This window comes from Plecotus auritus, assembly GCF_963455305.1.
Source record: "Plecotus auritus genome assembly, chromosome: 10".
In the NCBI taxonomy this organism is placed as follows: Eukaryota; Metazoa; Chordata; class Mammalia; order Chiroptera; family Vespertilionidae; genus Plecotus; species Plecotus auritus.
The window spans coordinates 27,797,332-27,824,837 of NC_137785.1; the positions used below are offsets into that span (position 1 = coordinate 27,797,332).

At 57.2% G+C, this 27,506-nt stretch overlaps 1 protein-coding gene across 1 annotated transcript in view; it reads left to right on the plus strand.

The window, feature by feature from the left end:
* Positions 1-16,562: 16,562 nt before the first annotated feature.
* CDH15 (cadherin 15) overlaps positions 16,563-27,506 on the plus strand; it is a 15,957-nt gene continuing 5,013 nt past the window's right edge. The window contains exons 1-7 of the mRNA XM_080644404.1: positions 16,563-16,731; positions 22,721-22,879; positions 23,077-23,232; positions 24,266-24,410; positions 25,568-25,728; positions 26,582-26,710; positions 27,138-27,323. Coding sequence (XP_080500530.1) covers positions 16,690-16,731; positions 22,721-22,879; positions 23,077-23,232; positions 24,266-24,410; positions 25,568-25,728; positions 26,582-26,710; positions 27,138-27,323 — 978 coding nt within the window. The 5' untranslated portion in view covers positions 16,563-16,689. The remainder of the gene's footprint in view (positions 16,732-22,720; positions 22,880-23,076; positions 23,233-24,265; positions 24,411-25,567; positions 25,729-26,581; positions 26,711-27,137; positions 27,324-27,506) is intronic.

Here is a 27,506-nt window from a genome sequence, read left to right on the forward strand (position 1 = left end):
TGGAACTAGCTGCATGGCTGTCCCGGATGAGCCTGGCCCACCTCTGCCCAGTCCCTGTGGGTCCCCCAGCTGCCCTCAGATGCTGGGACCACCAGTGAGGGCCCCCAAGTTGTTCACATCCTGGTCCTGAGACTGGGCCTGTGAATGTTACTTCATGAGGCAAAGGAGTCTTAAAACAGAGGCTGATCCCGGGTCCCTGGGTGGGCCCAGTGTCATACAGCATCCTAACATTTGGAGAGGGGCAGGAGGGGCAGAGTTAGGACGATGGGCTGACACGCGCAGCCATTGCTGGCCTGGACGGTGGAGGGAGGGGCCAAGGGCCAAGAAGCCAGAAAAGATGAGGAAATGGATTCTCCCCCAGAACAGCCAGGGGAGCCTGGCCTGCGACACCTGATTTTAGCCCCAGAGACACGGTGCTGGGCTTCCGACCTGCAGGCTGAGAGAGCAGCGTGTTTCAGTCTCCAGGTGCGTGTTGATGGCTAGGCCTCTTCCTGTTTCCTGCACCAGTCGCCCTTCAGCTGGCGTTTTAAGAGGACGGAAAGGGGGCTGTTGAAGAATTCTTTTGGAACCTGGTCCAAGTGGTGGCTCCATGTCCTCTCCAACCAGCTTCAGCGTCCTGGGTCTCCGGCCAGCATGATCGTGAGGCCTCTGCTCCAAGAGGTAAACAGGCATCCTTCACAGGCTCACAGGTATGAAGAACGGGAAACAGGCCCAGACAGGCTTGTAGAGGGGCATCTGCACGGAGAAAGGGAGGGGCTCCAGGGCACAGCAGGGGGAGGCTGGCTCGTCCGAGGCCCTGGTGGGAGGCCCCCCTTCCTTTTCTCTTCCAGGTCCCAAGTTGGGGACAATTCCTCAGTCAAGCACCAAGGTGGGTGGCCAGGGTGAGCCCCTCCCGCCACCCGTGTGCCTCTCAGAGCCTGTTCCCTCATCTGTGAAGACAGGGTCAAGGGTGCCTGTGCTCGAGGGCAGGCGAGGGACTCAGTGGAAATCACGTTCCAGAAGGCTCCTCTGAACTCGCAGCACAAAGGGGGTAGGGTGGGGCTCCTCTCAGCCCTCAGCCACAATCTGATGGAGTTCAAGGTCCTCCCCAAGCAGGGAAGTGTGGAGCTGGGTGCCAGGCTGGCAGGGCCCCTCCCAGACCCGGGACGTAGGAGCAGGAGCACAGGACCGGGCAGAGGCCCCGGGGCCTGGGCAAGCAGGGCCGAGGCTATGTCCGAGGGGCAGAGGCCCTTCCTGCAGCACAACCACATCAGAGCACAGAGCAGCTACAGGGGGCGGCTCCCACCTGGCTGACCACCCTGGTCCTGGCTTTCGGCAGCCTCCCTGTTCTCCCCTGAGACCATGCAGCCCCTCAGCGTGGGACTGGGCAGGTGGTCAGTCAGCCTTTGCCAGAGCAGTGACCTCCATGAGCAGGGGATCTGCCAGCCTCTGACACCTGACTCCAGGCACACCGAGCCCTCAGCCCAGAGGGTACAGGTGTCTCCCTCGGGCCTCTACAGGCGCCATCCCTCTGCACCTGCTGGAGCACGGGGCTTCACAAGGGTGTGTAAAGTGTGCAGATGTGGGGAGCACTGCACACTTTGTAAGAGGAGTGGGCACATGCATGGGGCTGTGCATCTTGCAGGCTTGTGTATGAGTAACCGTGTTTGTGGGTTTGCATGCAGGCATGACCTAACTCTGTGGGAATATGCTGTTGGGCATAGCACTTGACCCCGGCACATCTGCACGGTCCTTCCCATGGTGGCCCTTGCCCGCCCCAGGGTTTCTCCCAAGGCTGAGCTGTGCCCACCGGCAGCCCCTCTCATCATCAGCTTGCGGTGCACGTAGCCCGTTGACAGTCTGATCATATATACACAGCCATTCAATTACTCTGTAATGGCTATGGGCCATTAAGCCAACAATCTACTTCATTCCAGCCTGCCAGCCCTTTCCTCACCATCGAGCAATAAAACCATTAAAACAACAACGGCAACAAGCAGGCGCATCCTTAATGCATCAGCCACACTCCCATTAGCACTGCCATGACAGGGGAGAGCCACTCCTTAGAAAGAAGGTGGGACACTGCACCAGCCGGCCTGGCTGCCTCTGTACACGTGCAAGTGCATGCATACAGGCATACCTAGACACACAGATGTGCACGTGTGTGTACATGTGTGTACACAATACTTTGGATGTATGTTCATGCACACCAACATGCATGCTCACCTGTGCCCGCATACATACAATCACAGAGTTACGTGTATACATGCAGGTATGAACGCATGTGTATGCTACATGCATATACATACAGGCGTGTGTGTGCACAACCATATACACATATGTGCACATGCATGGATGTATATAAAGTGCACATGCTATGCATGCACACATACACAGACACATAAATGTCCCTAGACAGCATAGTTCTGAGCTCTGAAGCCACCCACCAGGTGTCAGCTGCCTTCGGGCACCTGGTGGCCAGTAACAGCCAGGACAGGATGGAGGAAAGCCTGGGGACTGGCTGGGAGCTGGCAGCCACTGGCACCACGCCCCATTCTTTCTAAAGAGGCTGTGCCTATGCAGACGCCCTCCAGCACACGTGAGACTCTAATCTCACCTCCACGCCAACACGGACCAACAGACTTTTAGTTTCTCCCAGTGTGCTGGGTGTGGAATGGAATCTCTTTGTTTTAATTTGCATTTCCATAGTTACTAGTTAAAAGGAATAATTTGAATATGTTTATTGTCCATTTGTGTTTCTTATTCTGTGAATTGCCTATTCATGTTCTTTGCCCATTTCCTATTGGTTGTTGGTAATTTTTTTTATTATGAATTAGTTATGTGGCTTGTCTTTTACTTCATTTAATGATATCTAAATATGCAAATTTAAAATTTTTAATGTACTCAAATGCATTAATATTTTTTATGGTTTGAGTTTTTCTTGCTTATAAAAGCCTTTCCTACTCCAAGCTCTTAAGTATATTTTTCCATATGTTGTTCTAAAAGTTACAAAGCTTTGCTTTTCTCATTTAAGCCTTAATTCACTGGGAATTTATTTTCGCACATATGTGGTATGAAGACCCTGAGTTTTCCAACATGGAATAACGAATGTTTCCAGTTATAGAATCTTCTGTACCTCCCCACTGAACCGCCTGCGGCCCGTCGCATCAGGTATCCGAGCGCTCTGCCCACTCGCCCTTTTCTAAGCTGTGGGACTCCCGCGGACTTCCTAGGTCTCCACGTTTGTTAGGACAAGACACCCATCCCAGCTCCTTTCTCAGGACAGTCTTGGCTCCTCTTGTCCGTTAGCTCTTCCATCTGAATTTTAAGAGAAACTTCAAGTTCCTTTTTTAAAAGCCTCATTGTAAATTTCATTGGAGGGGATTGATTTTGTGCCTTGGTCTGGTGAGACTTGACGTCTTTACAAACTGCATCCTCCAGCCACGAGCTTGGACCGTCCTATGTAATAACTGTGCACATCTGAGAGGGCAAGTCTCAGGGGCTCTATACTTTTTGTTGAAAACCTGAATGGGATTTTTTAATTTTATTCTTCACTTGGTTATTGGAATGGTGTGTGTGTTTATTTCCAACCTGCAGCCTTGCTGAATTTGTGAATTGCTTGTGTTATCAACATCAGCCCATTAGCACAGTTCTCCCTCCTCCTTTACAACTCTTAGCCTTCCTCGCTCTTTCTTTTCTCTGCTGACTGCATTGCTGGAATCTTCAGTAAAATAAAAACTGGAAGAAGGAGGGTGGGCAAATGCCTCTAGAGCAGCCGTGGGCAAACTACGGCCTGCGGGCCGGATCCGGCCCGTTCGGCTGTTCTATCCGGCCTGCGGAGCCGAAAGAGCAGAGGGTTCTCTTGCTCTCCCCTCCGCTCCTTTACTTTGAATTTATATTAGTTCACACAAACACTCCATCCATGCTTTTGTTCCGGCCCTCCGGTCCAGTTTAAGAACCCATTGTGGCCCTCGAGTCAAAAAGTTTGCCCACCCCTGCTAGAGCCACGTCCAGTGACGCAGAGCAGCTCGTGTGTTGCTACCCCTGCTTGCCAAGGGTTTGGTGAATGAATGTGAAATTTATTGAGTATTTTTCTAATCTATGAAATTGACCACCCTTTCTGTCTTCAATATGTTAATGTGGATGATTTTCTGACATTACACTTCTGCTCCTGGGATAAACCCTACTTGATCACAATGTGGGGGGCGGGGAGCTAGATTAGACTCTGTTTAATGTGACCCTTAAACTAGCTCCATGGTTTCTAATCTATAATTCCAATATCAAAACTCTGAAAACCAAAGTTTTTTATGTTTGTGGTAAACTAATTTGACAGATACTAGAAACTAAGTATTTGTGTCCCCTGAAAATTCATATGTTGAACCTACCCCCCAATGTAATGGTGTTAGGAGGTAGGCACTTCGGGAGACAATTAAGTCGTGAGGGTGGGGCCACCATGATGGAATTAGTGCCCTTATAAAGGGACTCTGAGAGCTCCCTGTTCCCTGCTCCTCCTGCCATGTGAGCACTCAGGGAGAAGCACCGACACTGAACCGGGACGCCCTCACCATACATCAGGTTTGCTGGAGTCCACATCGCGGACTTTCCAGCCTCCAGAGCTGTGAGAGATCTGTGTTTGCTATTTGTAAGCCACCCAGTTGTTTTGTCATAGCAACCTGAAGGGAGTGAGACAGCAGACAAACCTGAGCAGAAGGGACGTGAGGCTGTGTCAGTATTTGTGTATTGGTTGCAGATCCCGGGGAAATAACACAGGTTATTCTTTTCAAACATCTGAAAAATTCTGAATCCCAACACCCTTCTTGCCTAGGACTTTGGGTGCAGGACTGGGGCCTGCACTTTTTAAAAATATATTTTTATTGATTTCAGAGAGGAAGGAAAAGAGAGATAGAAACATCAATGATGAGAGAAAATCATTGAGTGGCTGCTTCCTACATGCCCCCCACTGGGGATCAAGCCCACAACAGGGATATGTGCCCTTGACCAGAATGGAACCCTGGACCCTTCAGTCCACAGGCTGGCGCTCTATCCACTGAGCCAAACTGGCTAAGGCTTGGGTCTGCATTTTATTTAAGATTTTGAAGGGGATCAAATGGCCCCCGAGAGCATCCAGGCATGCTATCATGGGCAGGATGTCTTTAATTACTGATTTGGTCTCTTGAATGGTTACTGGTTTGTTCAAAATTGCCACTTCTTCATGAGTCCATTTGATTATCTGTATCTTCTATAAAACCGTACACTTCATCTAGGTTCTAGCTTTATTGGCATAAAGTTGTGCCCAGCCTTCTCTTATGGCCTAGAACCTCTGTCCTGTCCTCAGCAATCTTGCTGCACTTGTCTATTTAACTTTCTCTTTCGTTTGCTAATACTCACTGAGTCTCTTTCATTTCATCAACTTCCCGTCATCGTTCTTCCTTTCCTGGTGGCTTCAGTTGGCTTCTGTCTGGCTTGTTCTTATAAATAGATCTCAGGTCCTTAGGCACCACCAGTCCCAGACACTCTGTCATTTCCACTTTCATTTAATCTCATTTTCAATCCACCATTTTCTCCTGCTCTCCATATTATTCTGCAAGAACACGGGCCATGCAATTCCAGTTCTTTGCAATCTGAGGCATCTTTTGTGTTCTCCTATGCAGCTGGGTTTTGTTTCAGAGCCCAGAGATTGAAAAGAATCTGTTAGATTAAATTTGTTAATTTGGTTATTTCAGAGCCTCTATGCCGCAGTGTCTGGCCTGCCTGGCCTCCCAGTATAAGGCATGTTCAAATCTCCACCATGCACAGCTGTTTGTTTTTCCCTGTCACTCTGTCAAGTTGCCCTGCATATATTTCAACATTATGTTCTTTGGCCCATATTATATTTGACTAGAGGCCCACTGCATGAAATTCCCCTCAGCCCAGCCTGCACCCTCTCCAATCTGGGACCCCTCGGGGAATGTCCGACTGCCGGTTTAAGCCCAATCCCAGGAATCGGGCCTAAACCGGCAGTTGGACATCCCTCTCACAATCTGGTACCACTGGCTCTTAACTGCTCACCTGCCTGCCTGCCTGATCACCCCTAACCACCTCTGCCTGCCGGCCTGATCATCCCTAACTGACCCCCCTGCCAGCCTGGTAACCCCCAACTGCCCTGTGCCAGCCTGGTCACCCCATGCAGCCTGCTGTTCAGTCGTTTGGTCGTCCCTCACTAACCGCCCCCTGCCGGCCTGGTCACCTCACACAGCCTGCTGGTCGTTACTGTTACTGTGACGGTGTCCTGAACAATTTGCATATTCCTCTACTATTAGATAGACTAGAGGCCCGATGCACGAAGATTCGTGCAAGAATGGGCCTTCCTTCCCCTGGCTGCCAGCACTGCCTTCACTCTGGCCGGAGCCACCTTTCCACCTTCCCACGCTGCCCAGAGGCCCAGAGTGGCTGGGGCAGTATGGAACACCTGCATCATCACCTGTGCATGCAAATTAACCTGCCATCTTTGTTGGGTTAATTTGCATACTCACTCCTGATTGGCTGGTGGGTGTTGCGAAGGTACAGTCAATTTGCATCTTTCTCTTTTATTAGTATAGATTATTATATTTTTTGGTGGATGTCATTTAGCATCTCTTTCCCCTATTTATGTTTTTTCCTTAAATTATATTTGTCTTGAGCCCTGGCTGATGTGGCTCAGTTGGTAGGAGCATCATCCATGCACCAAAAGGTCACAGGTTCAATCCCCGGCCTCTCTCTCTCTCTCTCTCTCTCCCTCCCTCTCACTCTCTCTCTCTCCCTTTCCCCCTCTCTAAAAATCAGTGAAAAATATCCTAGGGTGAGGATTAAAAAAGAAAAACTGTATTTGTCTCTAATGTTGCTATTCTGGGGGCTCGTATTTCAGTGGCCGTCTTTGGAGTCTTTCATCACCAACTCTGTGTGGTGTCCACATCTTGGACTGACAGGTGTTGTGTCTCTTAAGTGGCATCGCTAGATCTGATGCAGCCCATTTATTGTGGTTGCTGATATATCGAGACTTATTTCTGCAATCTTATTCTGCGTGTCCTGCCTACCATCTTAGGGATGTTTGCTTTGTTGTTTTTGCCTCCTCTTTTGTTGTGTGAATAACCTTCTCAACTTTTTTCTCTTTGATTATTAGGAAATTATAAATTATATTTCTGTTCCTTGAAAACCCTTAAAAATTTTAAATACCTACTATAAAGTCTATAGTTCTTCCAACCAAGTTTATGGTTAAGCAACACATGGCCACCCCTGGCCAGGACAAGGCTGTCGCATGCTGAACCTTCTTCTAATACCTGCCCCTCTATCATCTTGGTATTTCAGAGTTTCCGTTTTGTTTTTTGCTTTGGACACAAAAATTAATAGGTTCTGTTTTTATACAATCATTAAGTTTCTGGCATTTTATCAACTTCTTGGCTCAACAGATTTCATTTTAATAACGAATGCTCTGTAATAGTTCTCTTAAAAGCCTCTGAGTGGGAACTCGCTTAACCTTTGTATACCTGAGTCTTTATTTTTCCCTCCTCCTGAGTGACAGGCAGTGTGGTACCAGATGTAAGCCATTTTCCTCTGCTTCTCTGCTTCTTGGCATCTTGGCCTTTGTGGCTTTCAAGTTCATTGGTCTTTTCCCTCTGATGCTCTTAAGGTTTTCTTGTCCTCGACCCGACAGGTTGTCTACACAGGTGGTAACTCTGCGTCGCACAGATGAGCAGCCCTGGTTCCCATGTTCTCCGCACGGTTCCTGGACTCTCCTGTTCCCTGAGCGTCCTCGGGGTGAGATGTTCCCCTCTAGACGGAAATCCACAACTGAGGTGCACTCGGCCCTGCGGGGAACACACCTTCTGTGAATGCAGCTGGAGAAACTCCTCCACCAGCAGCCAGACCGCTCTGGGTCCACACTGCACTGGGCTCCCCAAGCAGCCTCACTGTGTGCAGATGTCAGTCAGTGCCCCCTCTAATATGCACATCCACCGAAGCCTCCGTGTTTCCTTAATGCTGTTAGTGCCGTTTCATCCTGCTGGAATGGGCTAGTGTGACCGCTCTCTGCAGCGTTCTGACTATTGCTTTTGTCAGCAGTCACAGAGCCTCGGGCCACCTCCCGCAACTTCTTTCCAGGCACCAATGGAATTGCCGACCAGGGCGAGGCGGCGGGTGGGCCCACCTGCACCCTTCCTCAGGTGAAGGCACTGCTCCGTGGAGGCTGCCAGTTCACTCAGCCCATGTTCACGCCATCACTGTGAAAGGGGACCATCACGTCACGGAGGTGCTTCACCAAGTCCTACTTCTTCAGAAGTCCCCTCCTGTACTCCCCCAGCCCCCCTCCCCCTGGAGCTCAGGCATATCTGTCAGGTACGGTAACTCATTAAACCTAGGATTAACTAGACACAGAACAGTCCTGTCCCAGGGAGCCCCCTCTGGGGGACAAGGCACAGTGGGCATGTCTGCTGGACCCCAGCTGGCCACACTCCCCCTTGGCTGGGGAGAACAAGACTCCTGCGGGTGAGGAGAAGTGGTGCCCTGAAATGAAATCTGGGTCCTCTCTGGCATGGAGGAGGGTGCTGGGCAGGGGCGGGACAGAGCACACTCTGGAAAAGCCATAGGACGAAGAGGGCCGCTGACTGGCAGGAGCGGGGAGCCAGGAGGTGAGTGCTGGCTCTGAGGGGAAGAGGGTGGAGAAGGAGGAGTCTGGGATGGTCCAGGCTTCCAGCCCAGCAGCCTGGATGGAGGTACAGGAGGAGGAGTGGCAGGGCAGAGAGGAGGGACGGTGGGGGCTTAAGCTTGCATGGCTGAGCTTGAACTCCAGAGGGCGCTAGACACAGCCTGGAGCACCACCAGACACTTCCAGGGGAGAGGACTTGGGAAGAGGAGTGTCTGCTCCCAACATTCAGGAGAGCAGGGAGCATCAGGAACTAGGAGAATGGCTGGCACGTGCTGATTCTCTCCAAAGAGGCAAGGAGGTTGCTAGCCAGGCGCGCTCACTGTGGCCTCCGATGCCCTTGCCCGGCGGCTGAGTTGGCCCGGCAATGCCGCTGGCCTGCAGTCCTGGCCATGGGAGGCTTCTGTGCCACCCACCAGCTCTTGCACCAACATGGGCATAGCCTCCCCAGGCCTTTCTGCCCGGGTTCATCTGTCTGGAGGAGAAAGGCCAGCAGGGAGGGCTCATGGCCCCAGACCCGTGTGTCCCGTACCTTCCTCCTGGGCCTGTCACTGGAGAGGGAAACACAGCAGCGCATGGAGACCCTGCCCCTGGGTGAACAACCCACCTCCCACCAGTGGCCCCAGAATAGAGGGTGAGATTAAATGCAGCAATGATGTCGTCAGACTAAATTGATTCCATTACAGCAATTGATTTCATCTGAATGGTCATTAATGTGATTTATACGGCTGTTTGGGATTCTTTGCTCCCCAATCTGTCAGCAGTCCACTTGATATTGATTGAAAGACAATGGTGCTGGTGCCCAGTGGAGCAGGCTGGGGGTGGGCGGGGGCTCTGATGGGGGAGGTGCCGTGCTAGTGGCCTCTCCAGGCCCTGTGGGAAGAACAGTGAGGCAGGACCCTGGCCTCCCCTCCCTTCCCTTCCCCCCACACCCAGAAGGACCAGCCACCAAGTGTCCTCACTTGCCTGGAGCCCATCCCGCCAGCTTCCTCCCTACAGGGACCCCCAGCCCGGGCTGTGCACCAAGGGCCCTTGGAGATGGCCTGTAGTGACTAAGTGGGAGACAAACTCACTGAGGCTGCTCCAAGGAGTGGAGAGCTGCCAGGGCCCAGGCGGCTTTGGAAGCAGAGCCCCCTGGTCTTTCAAGAAGATCCGCTCCGTGCCTGCTGTGTGTGAAGCCAGGCTGGGGCGTTTACTGCCAGGGCCCAGGCCAGGCAGCCAGGGAGTGTCACTGGTGATGGAGGCCCAGCCTGGTGTGCAGCGCTGAGAGGGCTCTCGCACTGCCTTTGTCCCGCCCCCACCCGCTTCATCTAACATCTCACCTAGGGCCTGTGCCACTCCTTCCTGCCCTCCACGCCCTCCTGCCCAGCTCAGAGGGCAGCCATCCACACCAGCCCCTCTCCTGGGGCCTCTGCACCCTGAGGCTCTGCAGATGAAGGGCAGGGGCTTGCACCCCCGCCCTGGGGTCTTGGATGCATGGGGGCCCCAGCCTTGGCCCTGACATGTCTTGGTGAGGGTTTTTCCCACAAAACCAAGTCAGGGGGAAGGGGGTGGGAATGGCTGTTATGACTTGCAAATTGCTTTAAAATTCAACCCTCTGAGCCCAGCCTGTTCTCTGGCCTGCCCCCACCTAGTCCTCTCTGCACTGCCTCTATCACTGTGGCCAGGCCTGCTCCCTGAACCTCACTGGTCCTCTCACCCTTCTGGCCAAGGCAGGGGCTGGGCTGACCTGCCTCAGCCCACAACAGTGCCCCTTGGCAGAGGTCATGCCCCCAGAGCACCTGCCATGGGGAGCAGGCTGGCTGGCTGCAGGGCCAACACCACCAGGGTGAGACCTGAGGCGAGCTGCCCCCACCGGGCCGGGCCTTTGAGGAGCCGGCAGCCCAAGCCCCTCTGGGTGGATGTGTGTGGGAGTCTGTGTGACCCCGTGGCCAACAGCCCTTTGATCTCACTTGGGAAAACAAGGGTCCATTCAGAGGGGGGAGGGACTTCCATCCTGGGAGGGAATTGGGGTGCAGGGTCACATGGAGGCTGCATTTCTGGAGGAGTGTGTAGGGGACAGATGTGTCCAGGGTGGGCGTGAGAAGGGCCCATTACCCCTCCCCACTGCTCCCTAAGCAGAGAGCCAGCAAGATGGAGGACCAGCCCTGGCCAGTGTTTTCAGTGGTTAGAGCCTCAGCCCATACACCAAAGCGTCACAGGTTCTGTTCCCGGTCAAGGGTGTGTACCTGGGTTGCAGGTTTGATCCCAGGCCCAGGTCAGAGCATGTGCAATGTGTCTCTCTCTCAATGTTTCTCTCTCTCTCTCCCCTCCATCCCACCCTCCCTCCCTCCCCCTTTCTCTAAAATCAATGTAAAAAAATATCCTCGGGTGGGATTAACAAAAATGAAATAAAAATAAAAAAGAGGACCAGACTGCCGGCTCTACCTGGCTTCTCTGGAGCTACACTGCCCTCTGCTGGTGCCAGCAAGCATGGCCGGAGCCACTAGAACCCAGGCCCTCCCCTTGCCTGGCCCTGCCACCCTGGCTGAGCCCCTCCCAGTGCCGCAGGTCTGGCTGGGGCTGATTATCAGCTGAAAGACAGGAAAACCTGGCTGCTGACCAGATTCTCCATCTCCGTGTCTCGGTTGCTGTGCAGGCGACTGCTCAGCAGGACAGGACCTCAGTGCCAGCAAACGGGCTTGGAGCTCAGGGAAAGCCCTGGAGGGAGTCTAAGACAGAGCCTGCTGCCCAGGGTCCCTCTGGCCCAGCTCCCTGTAGAGCCAGGACCAAGGGTCACACTGCATCAACAGCTGTTGGCTCCTCACTTCCAGTCCTCAGGGCCCCAGGCCTGAAGCTTCTACCTGCTGTCTGTCCATCTATATTTTTTGAGCACTCAAGAGTAAAAACATAGGATGGCTGTTCTGCACTTATTGGGGATGTCATTGGGCTTCTGACAAAGACAAAGCCCCCCAAACCTGACGGGTGCTGCCTGGACCAGGGAGGCCTCTGCCTGTATTGTGCCCTGTGGCCTCCAGAGGGCGTACAAGGACGGGAACTGGGGCAGTGACACCCTGAGCTCCCCAGGCCAGGAGCTGTGTCCAAGAGCCACCAGCCTAGCCTCACCTGCCCCTCATGTCTCTCAATGCCCAACACTCCAACCCACCCCTCCATCCTCTCTGTGGTACCTCACTGCCCTGTCTAAGCCAGGGGGGCCCAGGTAGGGTTCAGGGCCCTTCCAGATCTGTCCCACCCCTTCATCCCTCCAACTCCCCATCCATCTGCCCCCACCTTTACTGGCTCCACTAAGGACACACCCTGCTTCACCACATTAGGGTTTGTTTATGCTTTGACTCTTCTGGGAGGGTCTTTCCTCAGCACTGAAGCCCCAGAGCCTGGCACAGAAGAAGGGAGGGAGGGAGGGGGAGGGAGGCAGGGAGAGAGGCAGGGAGGGAGGGAGGGAGGGGGGTGGAGGGGGGAGGGAGGGGGAGGGAAGGGGAGGGAGGGAGGGAGGCAGGGAGGGGGAGGGAGGGAGGCAGGGAGGGGGGAGGGAGGGAGGGGGAGGGGGAGGGGGGAGGGAGGGAGGGGGAGGGAGGGAGGCAGGGAGGGGGGGAGGGGGGAGGGGGAGGGGAGGGGGAGGGAGGGAGGGGGAGGGGGAGGGAGGAAGGAGAGGGAGGGAGGGAGGGAGGGGGAGGGAGGCAGGGAGGGGGAGGGAGGCAGGGAGGGAGAGGGAGGGAGGGAGGGAGGGAGGGAGGGAGGGAGGGAGGCAGGGAGGCGGGGAGGACCTGCCTCCACGCAGCCTCTCTCCCAGACCTCAGACCAGGTTCGAATATGGAAGGGCATGGGCCTGCAGCCGGTGGGCCTGGGTTCCCAGTCTGGTCCTACATGTATTTGCCTCCTCCAGCCTCCAGGTCCTTGCCTGTAAAATTGGGGCCCCAGAGGGTCCAGCCACGTGTGGGGTGGGAAAGGTGCCTGGGCCTCAGAAGCACCTTTTAGCCTTCACTGTGTGATGTGCAATCGCCCCCGGGCACCTTCACCTGATGACCAGACACCCAGCTCACGTCCACAAGGAGCCTGTCCTCTGCCAGGTCGCCTGGTGTCAGGATCACCTCCTTGTCGGCATCTCCCGAGTGCCCAGGCATTCTTCCCCCTCCCCTCTATGTGCACCCTCTCGCTACCCCCGCCCCCCGCCATGGCAACTGAACCTGGGCGAGCAGGTGCCCCTTGTTGCAGCCCAAGGAACTTGGTTCACACCTGGCTCTCTCCTTGCTACGCAGCCCTGACTGGCCCCCCTCACAAAGTGGACCTGCGGACTACCGGAGCCCCTGGCGGCTGAGGCGGTGTGGGCACTCAGTTACCCCCTTCCCAGGAGCCAAGCCCACGCTCGGTTAACACCAGCTGGTACTGCCAAGTTACTCAACCTGAGTGCTTGTCGTCTCTGGTCACCAGAACAAGTTACTGCAAACTTAGTGGCTGAAACAACATAGAGTTATCATCTCACTGTTTCTTTAGATCTGCGTGGGCATCTAAGGGGGCTGGACCAAGTCGTCTGTTCCGGTCACAGAGGCTAACGTTGGTGTCAGCTGGGCGGGGAGGGGTGGAGGTGGGACCTGCTGCAAACTCCTTCAGGTCCTTGGCAGAATCCAGGTCCTTGCGGTTGTAGGACTGAGGGCCTGTTTCCTCTGGCTGTTGGCTGGGCCATCCTTAGCTCCCAGAGGCCCTGCCCGTGGCCCCTGCACCTCCAAACCAACACCCACCTGTTGGTCCCTGGTGCACCTTGAAGCTCTCTGATGTCACTCTCTTGCCAAATTTCTCTGCCACCGGCCAGTCGCTCTCTGCTCTTAAGAGCTCATGTGATTGTGTTAGATCTGCCCAGACAACCCAGGATCATCTCCCACCTCTGGGTTGCAGGTTTGATCCCAGGTCAGGGCATATGCGATGTGTCTCTCTCACTCAGTGTTTCTCTCTCTCTCTCTGTTTGCCATGGAAGATGACTTTTCACAGGTTCTGTCTTCAGGGCATGCACATTTTTGGCCATCTCAAGCACCTGCTAAGCTGCAGTGTCCTTACCTTCCCTGAGAGGCCCCTGCTTCAGAGGAGTGTGTGTGTGTGTGTGTGTGTGTGTGTGTGTGTGTGTGTATGTGTGTATGTGTGTGTGTGTTTGTGTGTTATGGTTGTGTTTAACTTCATATAAACCTGCATACTATACATAATAATAATTCTTACTCTAAAGTAAATAATCATATTATTATTCTAAAGTTATAATAGCTTCATCTGCAGGTGAGGGCAGTCAGTGCCCTCACCCCCGTATCATAAAAAAGTTGAAAATCCCAAAACAGAGAAGTGAGCCCCCAGGGTTGGCCCTTGCCACTCTGGCCCCCTGCCTTCCACCAGGGCACAGCTGGCTGCCCTCTGGTCCTCTCCAGATTCTGCACACGCCCGACCTGCCTCCTGCCAGGGCCCAAGTGCCTCTCTCAGATGAGTGGAAGGCTCCCTCTGCACCCTGCCTGTGTTGGCACTGGTGGGTGGGTGAGGACAGTCCTGCCTAAGAGGCACTGCCCAGGAGGGGTCACCCAGCAGAGCAGGGATGAGAGCGGCCTGACCTTCCTCAGGGCTCTAGGGCTGCAGGGGCTTCACAGCCCCAGCTCCACTTGGGCCGAGCACCTCAAACTCCAAGGCTCCACATCAGGGATCACGTAGTGAACTAAGGAGGGAATATAGCTGTCCACTACCCCACCTGGCGGGGAGGGTGATCTGAAGCCTCCAGCCCGCCCAGGCGTGCGCCTCGCCCACAGGCCCGCCTCTGGGCACCCAGCCCACAGATTCCTCCCTCCTAGACAAGTCCCTATGGCAGTCCCCGTGCCTGCTCCTGCGACAGAGACCCAGGGAGGGTCAGCCGAGAGAGGGAGGGTTGAGTCCTGGGGATGACAGCCTGGAGGCCTGGAACATCTGAGGGCAGCTGCAGAGCTGAGAAAGGGGGCCGGCCAGAGTGTGGGTCAGGGCTACAGTCTTGGGGTACTGGAGGCGGGGGAGGGGAGCTTAGGGGGCCAGCTGCCGATAGTGAACCGTTCCTTTGTGACCTGGGGTGGGCCAGCGCTCAACAGGACCTCCTGGCTCATGGAACCCAACCCCTGCCCTTGGACAAGGAAGAAACAGGCTGGGGGAGAGAAAGATTGCCCTGGCCCAGGGTGGGGCTTCTTACCAGGAGCTCCTGCCCAGCCTGGGCACCACACCCCTCCACAGTGACCCCTGCACTTGGGTCTCACTCATGACGGAACCCAGCTTCCCCTCCAACTGGGGGTTGGGGGTAGAGAGGGGGGGGAGGTTGTTGGGTGGAAGATAAGGCCGAGGAAAGATGGAAAAGCAGTGGGGGTGGGGAGGAGGAGAGGCTATCAGAGGGCCGGCTCCTGCTTGACGTTACCCAGGGGAACAAGGGCTGCGGCTTTCAGGGTGGTTTGGCCACTTCACTCCCCGCCCCACCCCCACTCCTACACTAGTACCAGGAGGCAGAAACCCAAAGCACTGAGGGCTTCTCCTCTGTGTTTGAGGGCCCTCCCTCAGAGGCAGGATGGAGGCCCCCAGGGTTTGCTCCCCAGCCCCAGGCCTTCAGAGCCTGGAGGTGGAGGGGGCTCCCCGATCCCCACCTTGGCGCAGTGAATGCCAGGGACCCAGTCACTGCCAAAGCCTCCCCCAGGTAGCTTGGCCTCCTTCCAAGGAGGCCAAGGGCACAGATGGAGCTGCACCTGCTCGGCAGCCCAGCAATCTGGAGAGAAAAGCAAGAAGCCCGTACCTGCTCCTGCGACAGAGACCCAGACAGGGGCTCCCCAGGCTAGGGCCAGGGCTGGTCAGCAGCCCCACTCCCCACTGCTCTTGCTCCTCAGAATTCATGTCATCCCCAGGGTCCTCCCTCCCCTCCTTCCCTCTCCCCACTCCTTGACACATGCTGGGCCTGTGAGAGGCAGGCAGGGCTGGGAAGAGCTTATGATCCTAACCAGGTAACTGCCAACAGAGGAGACCAGAAACCAGAGCAGGACGAAAGGGCTCTGGCTGGGTGGGAGGGCCGGGTTGGTGCCTGGCCTTCTTCTGTGCTAGCCCTGGGGGTTGGCGGGGAATAACCCGGCCCAGGAGAGCTCCACAGCAGACAGTGAACACATTTGGCACATGTAATTCAAGATGAGAGATGCCAGTGAAGGGCAGTGACAATGTCTAGTAGGGTGGTGAGGAGGCGCCATTAGACAAAGCCCTTAAGGCGGGGAAGGGCATTACAGAGGGAACAGCTAGTGCTAAGGCCCTGCGGAAGCAGGAGTGTGCTTGGTAGGTTTGGGGACCAGAAAAAAAAGAAAATGAGTGAATGAATCCACTCTGGTACCCTAGCCCAACTTCACCGACCGCTGCCTTTTCAGACAGCCTTGGTTCCACCATCTGACCCTGGGAGTGAGCGTCCCAGAATAGCCGCCTGACTCCCCCACCCTCCAGGGCCTGCCATCAGCCTTCCAAGTGCTGTCACGGTCCGCCCCCCAGTCCCAACCTAGGTGCACGCAGTCCTGTCACTCAGCCCCTGGTCACCCCCCACCACCACCTAAGCACCCCCGCCCCCAACCCCGACCCAATCCCCTGCAATGCTGTCACTCAGCGCCAGACCTTGCCCACACAGTGCTGTCACTCATTCTTGACCCAGCTCTCTATCCCAGCACCGTGCTGTCATTCAGCCCAGGCCCCGCCCTGCACAAGTGCTGTCACTTAGCCCAAGTCCCCGCCCCTCAGTCCTAGCCCCGCCCCCACCCACGCAGCACACAGACTGTCACTCACTTGGCCCCGCCCCAGTCCTGCCGCACACTTGCGCTGCCACTCAGGCCCAGACCCCGCCCCCGTCCCGCCCCAACACACGTGCTGTCACTCACTAGATCCCCAGCCTACACACTTGTGCTGTCATTCAGCACCAGGCCCCGCCCCGCCCACGTGCAGTCACTCACTCTGCCCCTCCACCACGCACTTGTGCTGTCACTTAGCGGGTTCTGTCTGAGCAGGAGGCGCAGCTCTGTCCGCAGGCGGACACTCAGCCCTGCGGTCGCCCCATGGACACTGTGCTCCTCTTCGCCCTCGGGTTGCTGGCCCAGGTAAGGCACAGGCGCTGCACGGGGTCCCTGCCTCCCTGCACTGCCCGACAGAGTCTTAGAGTAGGGCGCCCCGGCCGCCCCGGCCACCCCGGGACTACTGGCCCTGGCTGCCTTTGTGGGCCTGTGAGCTGAGGGTCCTGGGTGAGGATCCGCTGCCCAGGGTGCTGTATGCCCCGGGAGTGAAGGGGGTCCAGATGCCAGAGTAACTGCCTCTGCCTGGACGAGGAGCCAAGCTGGGGGACTGCCAGGGGACCACCTAGCAGGCCAGCCCCTCCCTTTGAGGTGTGCCCCTCAGCCCTGGGATAGTCAGTCTTGTGGTGGAGGGCAGGGAGCGGGCGGAGCAGCAGGGGCACCCCCAGCTGGAGGAGCTGGAAGGCCAGATTTTTGTCAGGACCCTGCTGAGGTTTGGGGGAAGTCTGAGCCCCTCTCCATGAGCCCTGCCAGCAGGAACAGCTGCAGCTCCACCCTCCAGGAACTCACTCTCCCTTGGGAGTACCCTGTGCCCAGGGAAGCCTGGTCCCAGCACAAAGCCCTCCAGCATCCCCAACATAAGAGCAGGATAGGTTGAAGGAAGCACAGACTGCCTGCCCCCTTCCTCCCCACCACGGGCGCCCCCCTGAGTAGGGCCACATCTCCTCAGGCCCTCGGCTGCTGGGCAGGCGCTAGGCTGTGTCGAGAATGGAGCGTGACCTCAGTGGCCTCCTGCCTTCAGAGGACTGGGCTGAGCCAGGGTCACAGGCCAAAGGCCAGGGGCCAGGGCCGGGCAGTGGTAGAATTATTGTTGCTGTTACAGTCCCAGGCCCATTAGGCAGCACAGGATGCTGATGAGAGGCGGGCTTCCCAGCACCCACCACAGGGGCTTCCTGCAGTCCCCTAATTCCCACAGACCTCCCAGATCCGGCTGGCCAGCTCAGATTTCAGCCCTGGCAGCTGACCAGGTGCCTGCCAGCCTGACCCTCCACAGCAGCTGGCCCCTCAGGGCACCTAGCACCAGGCTCCAACCACCTCCTCCCCTGCCTTTAGGCCCTCCCACTGCCCCCCCGCCCCCCGGGGACAGTGTGCCTATGCCTAGGCCTCAGCTACCATGTCCAGCTGGCTCAGCACAGCGGTGATCACCTAAACCCAGCAAGGCCTCTGCCCTTCCAGCCCTCCGCTGGGAGACCACCCCTGTAGGGCCCAGATGCCTCAGCACCTCCCATGCTCCCTCCCCACTTAATCTAGGAACAGCATTTCTGCCCCAGCACCCCACAGGATGTCATAGCATCATATCATCGCAGGCACATTCCCGCAGACCTGCTCCTCTGGGTCTGGGGGTATCCATCTTCCACTCTGCGGTGGGGAGGGGAGTAGAAATCTCTCAGATTCCTTGCCCCTCCCCCAAGGGGTACTACAGAATGCCCCTCCCCAGACAGCTGGGATTCAGGTGGGGGTGAGGGGCCAGCCAGTGGGGGCCTGGCTGCTCAAGTTCCTGGACACAGCGGCTTAAATTAGTTCCATTGTCAGGGGAAGGAGGGTCCAGCCCACCCTTCTGCCCAGCTCAGCTTTCAGACTTTAGTCCTCTCCTGTCCAGCCACATGGGTTCTGTGGCTGCCCTTTGACACTCTTTCCTCCACCTCCATGAACCCCCAAGGTAGGTCGGCCTCAGGCCCTGCAGGGCTGTCTGGGGTGGGCCCCTGGGTGGGGGGTGAGGGTCCTGGAGACCAGGCTGGGCAGATCCTTTGCCTTGGATGAGGCATGCCCCTCCCCTGCCTGGATCCCCTAAAAATCTTAACCAGGGGGCTTAGAGTGTGTATTTTCAGAACTGACATTTGTCACCCCATCCTCTGCTCACAGTGGCTCCAATAGCTGAGCTTACCCTGAGAGTGGCAGAGGGATTGGGGTAGCAGGGATGATTCAGGACAGGTCCATGCCCTGCGGGGAGGGACCCCAAGCCTGTGTCTGGCCAGTGAGCCACATGGTTTCTGGAAGAAAGAGGCTCCACCCACACTGCTAGTGGCTTTGCAAAGTGTGAAGACCCCGCCCCAGGGCCAAAGTGGGAAAGTGCCTAGAACAAGATGGCACCCACAGCAGATGCTCATCATTTCCAGTGCAGAGTGGGGCTGTCAGCCACTCGTTAGGGTGACAGTTGGGGAGTGGCTCTCCAAGGTGGCTGGATGGCTGGATGGCACAGTGGCAGTTTGTCACAGCAGCGGGAACAGGCAGAGGAAACGGCTCCTTTTCCCACGGCCCTCTGCCTGACCATCCTCATTCCTTCCCTAAAGCCTGCAGCAGCTGGAGGGGAGCTCAGGGGTGCTCTGGGCCAGGCCGACAGCTGGGCCCATTCCTGGCATGCCTGATGCTTGCCAGGCCATCCAGGAATGGGGTGGCCTGGATTCCAGCCTGGGGCTAGGGGGCTCAGGCTTGTGGGGAGTCCAGAGCAGGGATTCTTGACCTCCGTGGCACCCGGCCTCCCCCCCAACCCAGGCTCCTCCAGGCTACAGGCCTCCTGCCTGGTTCTTTGAATCTGAGAAACCCAGGGCCTAGGCCATGTTGGAGGTATGTCCCTGCACCCAGAAACTTCCCCAAGCTGCTGCTGCATCCTGTTTTCTCAGGTTTGCCCAACTATACCAGGAGGGAGTGGAATAGAAAATGAAGGCTCCCTTTTATCCAACCAGGACATACAGCTGTGGACAGGACTCGGGGAGCTGGACCCCAGTCAGCAAATATCCTGCCCAAGCCCAGGTCCCCTGCTCCCATTCAACCAGGGGCCTCCAGAAGCCCCCGTGCCAGGAGGGGAAAGCGGCGGGTGTCTCCTCACTTTCCACCCAGCCTTTGCCTAGGATGGTGAGCATCCGGCCACAAGCCCAGCTTTCTTCCCAGGCCCTGAGAAAGGGGCCTTGCCTTTTAATTCCTGGTTTTGAACCCTCCTGGGCTGATGGAGAGAAGCAGAGCCCTTGGGGCTGCCCCAGGCCCGCAGGCCGGATGGACGCTGGCAAAGGGCGAGAGGCCTCTGGCAGGCACTGTCTCTTCATTGCTTCTGAACAGAATTGATGTTGGCAGTGATCTGCTCACCCAGCGCTCACCACAGGCTCTGGGTCACCCCACACACAGAGCCCCCGAGAAGTGGAGGGAATGCCTATAGGGCTGAAGCCACATCAGGGCTGTTTGACCCTGAAGTCCCACCTTTCAGCTCAGTGCTGCCCAGTTTCCCCAATGTTTCCAAGAATCACATGGGCTTCATGACTACCTGGGTGTCCTAATTCAGTAGGTCTGGGGTAGACTCATGGAATCCCTATTCACACACACACACACACTGTGATTTGATTAGTCAGCTTTTGGAACCCTGGCCTGTGCTTCGTGCCTCTGCCCCACAGTGTGGCCTGTGTTGTCTGACCAGGGAGGAGATGAATAACCAGTCCTATGGGATGGGAACTTCCCTAAAGCCAGAGAAGCATCGGGGCAGGAGGTGGCCAGCTGCTCACAGGCCCAGTGCCCTGGCGGGGTCCGGGTTGGGTGGCACCATTCTGGCCTCTGCAGGACTGTTTGTAAGGCGCTCACCACGCAGCCTGGTCATAGCAAGGGCTCTTCATGGCGGGAGCTTCATTACTTGGCAGCCCTTGGGTTGGGTGCCAGGGCTGGGGTGGACCCCAGTGAGGGGCAATGGCCTTGGTGTCTCTAGGGCTTCCAGAGTGTTCTCTCGGGTCCTTGGTTAAAGGCAGGTCAAGGGTGAACATGGGGGTGTTATTGGGCACCCACTGGAGGGCAGTGGGTCCATGACACCCTTTGGTACTGGCTTGGCATGGGAGACAGCAAGATGGGTGGCATATGTGAGTACATGTCACTCAACGGTGTTGCCTGCGTCTGGGGGTCTGTGTAAGCTGGCTTTGTCCATGTGACTTTGTCCCACAGTCCCCCAGCCAGCACATCGTCTGGGAGGGGGTGTGGGAGGGCAGAGGACACACTGAGAATTGCTCCTGCATCCAGAAGTCAGCGCAGCCACCCCACCGCAGCCTCTGATCTGGGTGAGGGGCCCGTGCCAAGCCTCTGTGGCTTCTGCTGACCTCATGAACTTTAGCCACAGACAGACTAGGACCCAGGATTCCCAGGCTCTGCCTCCACCGCACTGGCCCCACACCAAGCTGGTGGGCATCGTGGAGTGTCAGAGAGACCCTGGCAGGAAGGGGGCGAACAGAGGCTCTGTGGTGGGCTGAGGGGGTAGGGGCCAGCCCAGATGTGGCCACAACTAGACAGGGCTGGGTGTGTCCCCAGGGTCCTGCCAAGAGCCCAGGACAAGGAGCACCTATGGACTGTGCCCAGCCCCTGTCCCACCCCCACCCCACGCTGAAGGCAGGGCAGGGAGGGCGCTGCGGTAAACACTGGGCTCCTTGCAGAGCCTGCTCCTGAGCGAGCTTCCCTTTGGCCCCCAGCTCCGCTGCGCTCTGGCCTCGAGCAAACGGGGACTCAGCCTGTGGGAGCCTCACTCTGGGGAGCTGAGAAAGGAGGTGATCACCGCCATTCCTCGGACTGTGAGGCCTGAGGGGCTGGGGAGGAGGAGGGAGGGAAAGAAAGGAAAGGCGCAAGGGAGGACTCGAGCTTGGTGCTCCCTCAGACGCTCAGAAAACACACGCTGTCCCCACCAGCACGGCGACGCAGGAGGCAGGTCTCCACTTGGTGGGAACACCACGCCAACCTGGAAGAGGCTTGTGCTTGGGTGGTTCTGGCAAGAAGCCCCAGGCAGGCTCAGAGGCCAGCGCTGCCACCTGTCCGGCTACAGGGAGCTCAGAGCCTGGCCAGCCGCCTGGTTCCTTCCGTAAACCAGGTTTCTGCTACCTGGACTCCGCAGCTAGGTGACCAGCTGCTGGCATTTTAGATGAGGCAGTGGGAGGAGGACTCCAAAACTGAGGAGACGGCCTAGGGCCATCCGAGAGGTTGGCTTTAGTTTGGATGTTACTGCCATTCTGTCAGCAAAGTGTCTGAGGACCCACTGTGCCCAGCCCTGGGACGGGAGAGAACAAGCCCTGGGCAGAAGCCAGGGCGGTGGGGGTGGGGGAGCATGGCTGCCACGTGTGCCTCAACCCCCTCTGCTGCCCCACAGACTGGGCACTGGGGCTTGAGTGGCAGCATGGCACACAGGGCATCCCAGTCCCCTGGGCGTGTGGATTGGGAGGGAGGAGTGTGTCCGAGGGTCCCCAGGTGCTAGGAACTAAGGGGTGAAAATGGCACCTGGTTCCACAGGTCTGGGAGAAAGCCAGCCCAGAATGGCGGGCGCTCTGGCCCTCAGCCGGCCCTTCCTGTCGCTGGGCTCTTCTGACAAAAGCGTTAGTCAGGTTGACCTCACCAATCCTCAAGGATCCAAGCTGTGAGGAGGCCTGGAAGGCCACGTGTCACCTCCCATTGCCCCCAGCCTGCAGCCAGGAGCCCCCACACCTCCACCTCTGACAGATCCAGCCACGCGGAGGGCGCAGGCGTGCCCCTGGCACCTGCTCTCTTGCCTACTCTCCACCCCTTATTCACATTCTTCACCACAAGGGTCCTCCCAGCTGGGCCAGCTGTTGTCACCATTACTCATCACTTGCCTCCCGCCCAGCCCTCCTCTCCCAGCCCCAGGTTCTCCCCCGTCCCCAGTATACCATGTCTCCCAGGCCCTGGCACCTGAGTCTCCCCTGGGCCACGTTGCGGGGCGAGGTGCCTGGCCCTCCGGAAGATGAGGTGGGAGTACAGCACGGTCAGTTCCCCTCAGTCACCCGAGGCCTGTGATAACTCCTGGTCCCTAGGTCCCCAGGCTCCCAGGAGAGGGCTAGAGACAGACACTGAGCTTAGGGGCCCCGGGCACGGGGCCTCACAGGGTCCTGAGCTCAGGGTTTTGATGTGGGGCGAGGTGCTCCTTGCCTTCCAGGGAGGGGAGTTCCCTTGCCCATCACCCACCACCGGTGGGAGAGTAGCTCTCAGCCTGCTCCCCAGGCTCCCTGGGGTACGAGCTGTGTGACGGCTGTTTGTGTCTTTGTTGCAGAGCCTGGACCTCTCATTGGGGGTTCCTGGGCTGAGGAGGCCCAGCACCCTGTTCCTCTGGCACCGGGCGCCCTCGCCTGGCCGCGTGCGCAGAGCCTGGGTCATCCCCCCCATCAGTGTGTCCGAGAACTACAAGCGCCTCCCCTACCCACTGGTGCAGGTGAGGGGAAGGGCGAGAGTGGGCAGAGAGGGGTGGTGGTCCCCAGCAGGTCCCCGAAGGTGTGTGCTTTAGGATGGGAATGCCATCGGGGCCACAGGCTGAGCTGCCCACCCCAGCGGGGGGAGGGGCCGAGGCTGCGGAGAGGGAGGAGACCCCGCCCTGGGGTACCTCCCCCAGCCCATGTCCTGCCCTGGTAGATCAAGTCTGACAAGCAGCAGCTGGGCAGCGTCATCTACAGCATCCAGGGGCCCGGCGTGGACGAGGAGCCCCGGGGCGTGTTCTCCATTGACAAGTTCACAGGGAAGGTGTTCCTGAACGCCCTGCTGGACCGGGAGAAGATGGACCGCTTCCGGGTGGGCACTTTAGGCCAGGTCACTTCTCCAGCAAGATCTGGTGTCCTTAACTGGCGGCCAGGGGTGGGAATTGGGGACTAGGACTGGCAACCCAAGGAATTGTCCCATTTAACAAAGGAGCAAACTGAGGCCCCGTGGAGCAGTGGCTTGGTCCCTGTGGGAGGACTGGGCAGCCTGCAGCAAGGAAAGCATCACCCCATACTGACGCCCTCTTCACCCGTAGCCAGTTCTCCCACCGCTGGCTACATTTGGTGGGGACGGGATGTTGGAAGAATCCCACAGTACTGCCAAATCCCACTGGCAGGTGCCTCTTGATCCACGGGGGTGGCGCCCAGGGGAAGGCACCCTAGACCCTTGGAAGGTTTGAGACTGTGAGATCTGAGAGAAAAGGCCGTGGAGAGGGCGGTAAGGAGCCACATAAGCAAGAGGGTGACGCGGGAGCCAGGCCCCCATCGGAGTCCCTGCAGAGTACTCTGCCCAGCCCCATCCTGGTCTGTCGTTCGGAACCTGCCTTGGGGAAGGGTCCTCTGCCTTTGCCTCGTGTGCCTGGGATCTTCCTTCAGACTGTGTTTCCTTACACAGGAAGTCATTAGAGTGATGTCTTTACCTGGAAATTATGGCCATGCTCCGAAAGAATAAAAGGTGGTTTAATTAAAAATTTCATGTGTACAGAGGAATTAAAACAATCTTCAAGAGGAGCCAAACTGTATAGAAAAAGGGAGAGAGACCAGGAATGCTAGTGAGAGCATTACTTCCGTCCCACTTGAAACATACCTGGGCTGGGAGCTTCCTGGTGGCCAAGGCAAGAGGGGAAACGGGGTCGCCCTGCCTGCTAGGAGAAAGCAGTGTGCTCTTCAGGGGAAGTTCCATTTGCTGCAGCACATGCACCACCCCTGGACCGCTTCTCATCTGTTTAAGTTGGTGTTTCCAGCAGAACACAAAGTCTGCACGTGCTGTCCCTTCTGCATGGCCCTTGTGGGAGCCACGGACATGTGGGGATCACAGTGCCAGCCCTTGCTCTCTGCTCGACTAGCTAAGGGCCTTTGCTCTGGACCTGGGAGGATCCACCCTGGAGGAGCCCACGGACCTGGAGATTGTGGTTGTGGATCAGAACGACAACCGGCCTGTCTTCCGGCAGGAGGTGTTCACCGGCCAAGTGCTGGAGGGTGCTGTGCCAGGTGAGCGGGAGCCGGGCCACCCGCGGGGGTTGGGGGGAGGGACTGCTGTGGAGGGGCTCTGGGTAGGTCAGAAGTCCAGGATTTCCCTTTAGCAGAATGTCAGAGGTCCTTCAAAGAGTCTAAAAATCAGTAAACAGTCTCCAGTACTGATGGAATTTCCACAAGTCAACTCAAGTCACTTCCTATTTCAATATTAATTTCAAACCCCCAAGTCTTCCAAAATGCATTGAGAGGATTCGTGGATGGCAAAGCTCTGGCTGCTGCTGCTGCTTTTAAATTGAGGTGAAATTCACATAACATAAAATTAACCATTTTAAAATGAACACTTCAGTGGCATTTAGTACATTCACAAGGTTGCGCAACCAACACCTTATCTAGTCCCAGAACATTGTCATCCCCCCAAGAGGAAACCCCATGCCCACAAAGCAGTCTGCCTCGCATGGCTTCTCAATTCTACATTTTGATCACAAACAAAACACAGCCCTCCGTCCTTTATGAGTCTTTACAGGACGGACTTGCTTGCCTGAGTCTGTTCTAGGGCAGGCAGATTTCATTCCAGATTCCCTCCTTCTTTCCCAGCCTGCTCTCAGGGGCTTGCTTGGTCAGATCCCAGGCAAGTCGTGCTTCAGATGGACCTTGGGGAGGATGGAGGTCAGACCTAAATCTCACCAGAGGGAAGTGGGTGTGAGGACAGGCATCGAGGAGCCTCCTGGCCCCTGCATAGCCCCCACCCCTTCCTGAGATTTGATGGCTTGTTTGCCCCAGAGCCCAGGTCCGGCCCTGGCCACTGCTTCTCTCTGCTGGTGGGGCTGAGGACAGCGCCTGCTCCGCGTGCCGGCACACCCTCTGACTCCCAGGCAGTTGGGGCTCAGGGCCAGCCCAGGGTTCTCCTGCTGGTTCACCTCGTCTGACCCAGTGCTCTTGGCCCCTGCCGGCTGTCTCAAAGTTTTGTGGGAGTCACAGATATCAGCTGTTGATGGAACATGTATCATACACTTCTGCTTTCTCCCCCTCCAACAGCACAGGCCATGGCTTGGACATTCGTGTTTGCACAGGCCTAACCGGGAGCCTGGACCTGGCATGGTGGGCCACTGGGGAGTGGAAGTTAGGGCTTGGCACTCATGGGTGTCTTGCTCACATGCCCTCATCCTTCCCAGGCACCTATGTGACCAGAGCCGAGGCCACGGATGCCGACGACCCAGAAACAGACAACGCGGCCCTGCGGTACTCCATCCTGGAGCAGGGCAGCCCCCAGCTCTTCAGCATTGATGAGCATACAGGGGAGATACGCACAGTGCAAGTGGGCCTGGACCGCGAGGTGAGGCCGCCAGCACGCTGCTTTGAAAGCTGGGAACAGGGAAGCCAGGGTCCTATTTGATCAATCTTCACCCACCTTGTTGGTGCTTTTAGATGCATAGGGCAGCTCATTTAGAGTTGGGCCCTCTGACCCAGTGCCGCTCAGCCAGACTTGCCCTCCCCTGCAGTTGAAGGAGGCCCCCAGTTGCTGCAAATGGTCATGGTTGCTCCCGGCTCTGGGCACAGACTCGGCCTGGGGTGCACCAGCCTCCTGGGTGGTTGCAGGGTTAGGTCGAGAGAGGGTGTGAAAGGCCCTCAATACAGTGCCTGGCCCTGACACGTCCTCAGTGTTTTTTCTGCCAAAAATACCCATTGCCTACTAGGCAGTCGGGCTTGTCACCTCTGGGGCCCCACAGCGACCACTCATGCTCTGGAGTGATGGCCACCCTCTGTCAGGACCACGGCTGCCTCTCACTGCCGGGCTTCTGTGCAGCGCCCGCACCTCCAGGAAGCCCTTCTTGGTTTCTCCACAGCCACCTGTGTGGCTCTGCCTGGTCACTTGCTGTGTTAGGTGACCCTCATCCATCTCTCTCTCTACTATGGCAGGCACCCAGCACCCAGCAGCAGCAGGTGCTCTGTAAATGCTTATCTGCTTGGTAACTGACCTCTTGCCCACCCCAAGGCTGGGCAGAGTCTAGGGTTGACAGCGCTGCCATTGGACCCTGAGAGGCTTGGGAGCAGGCAGGGTACCTGGAGCCACTTGGGGTCCTCTGCCACCCACAGGGCTCTCCTGGGTCAACTGAGCCCACAGGGGGCCCACTCCTTACCTGGACCTGTGCCCGCTCAGTCTCCCAACCCCATGCTGTCATCCCCAGGTTGTCGCCGTGTACAATCTGACCCTGCAGGTGGCGGACATGTCTGGAGATGGCCTGACCAGCACTGCCTCAGCCATCATCACTCTCGAGGACGTCAATGACAACGCCCCCGGGTTCACCAGGGATGAGGTGCCACCACTGTCCCCACACCACCAGCTCCTGCCAGGCTGCCCTCCCCTCCCCAGGCCCAGCGGGATCCAGGGCTTCGTGGCGGGTTGAGGCTGGGTGCTTTGGAGCAGGAGTCCTGCACGGGTAGCACAGAGACCTGAATTGGGGGCAACAGAGACGGTGCTTGTGAGCAGTCAACCATCAGAAGGAGTCAGGAGGGGGCCCTGGGAGAAGCAGCTCAGATATCCCTCTGTTTCCCCCAAATCTGTGTACAGTTGAGCCCTGAGAGAGGGCTCATGGGGCCTCTGGAGGAGGTGGGTAGTGAGGACTCTGGAGGCAAACAAACCTGGGAGGACTCTGGTGGGTGGGCAGCACTTAGCTGGGAGGCTTGAGGGAGGGAGGCCCCACCCCTGACAACCCTGGCAGGTAACTGGAGTGGCTCCCACAGTTCTTCATGGAGGCCACAGAGGCCATGAGTGGAGTCGATGTGGGGCGGCTGGAGGTGGAGGACAGGGACCTGCCAGGCTCCCCCAACTGGGCAGCCAGGTTCACCATCCTGGAGGGCGACCCCGATGGGCATTTTGCTATCCGCACAGACCCCAAGACCAACGAAGGCGTGCTTTCTGTGGTGAAGGTGAGCGGCGCACAACTCCCCCAGCACAAGCATGCCACGCAGGGTGCCTCTCCTCACACCCTGGGACCCTGTTTGGACCCTCTGTGCATCCTCAGGAGAGAGTAGAGGGAGGGGATGGAGCCAGAGGACGGGAAATGCTGCGAGTGCAGGCTCAGGTCCCGCTGACCACAGGGCCTGTGTGTT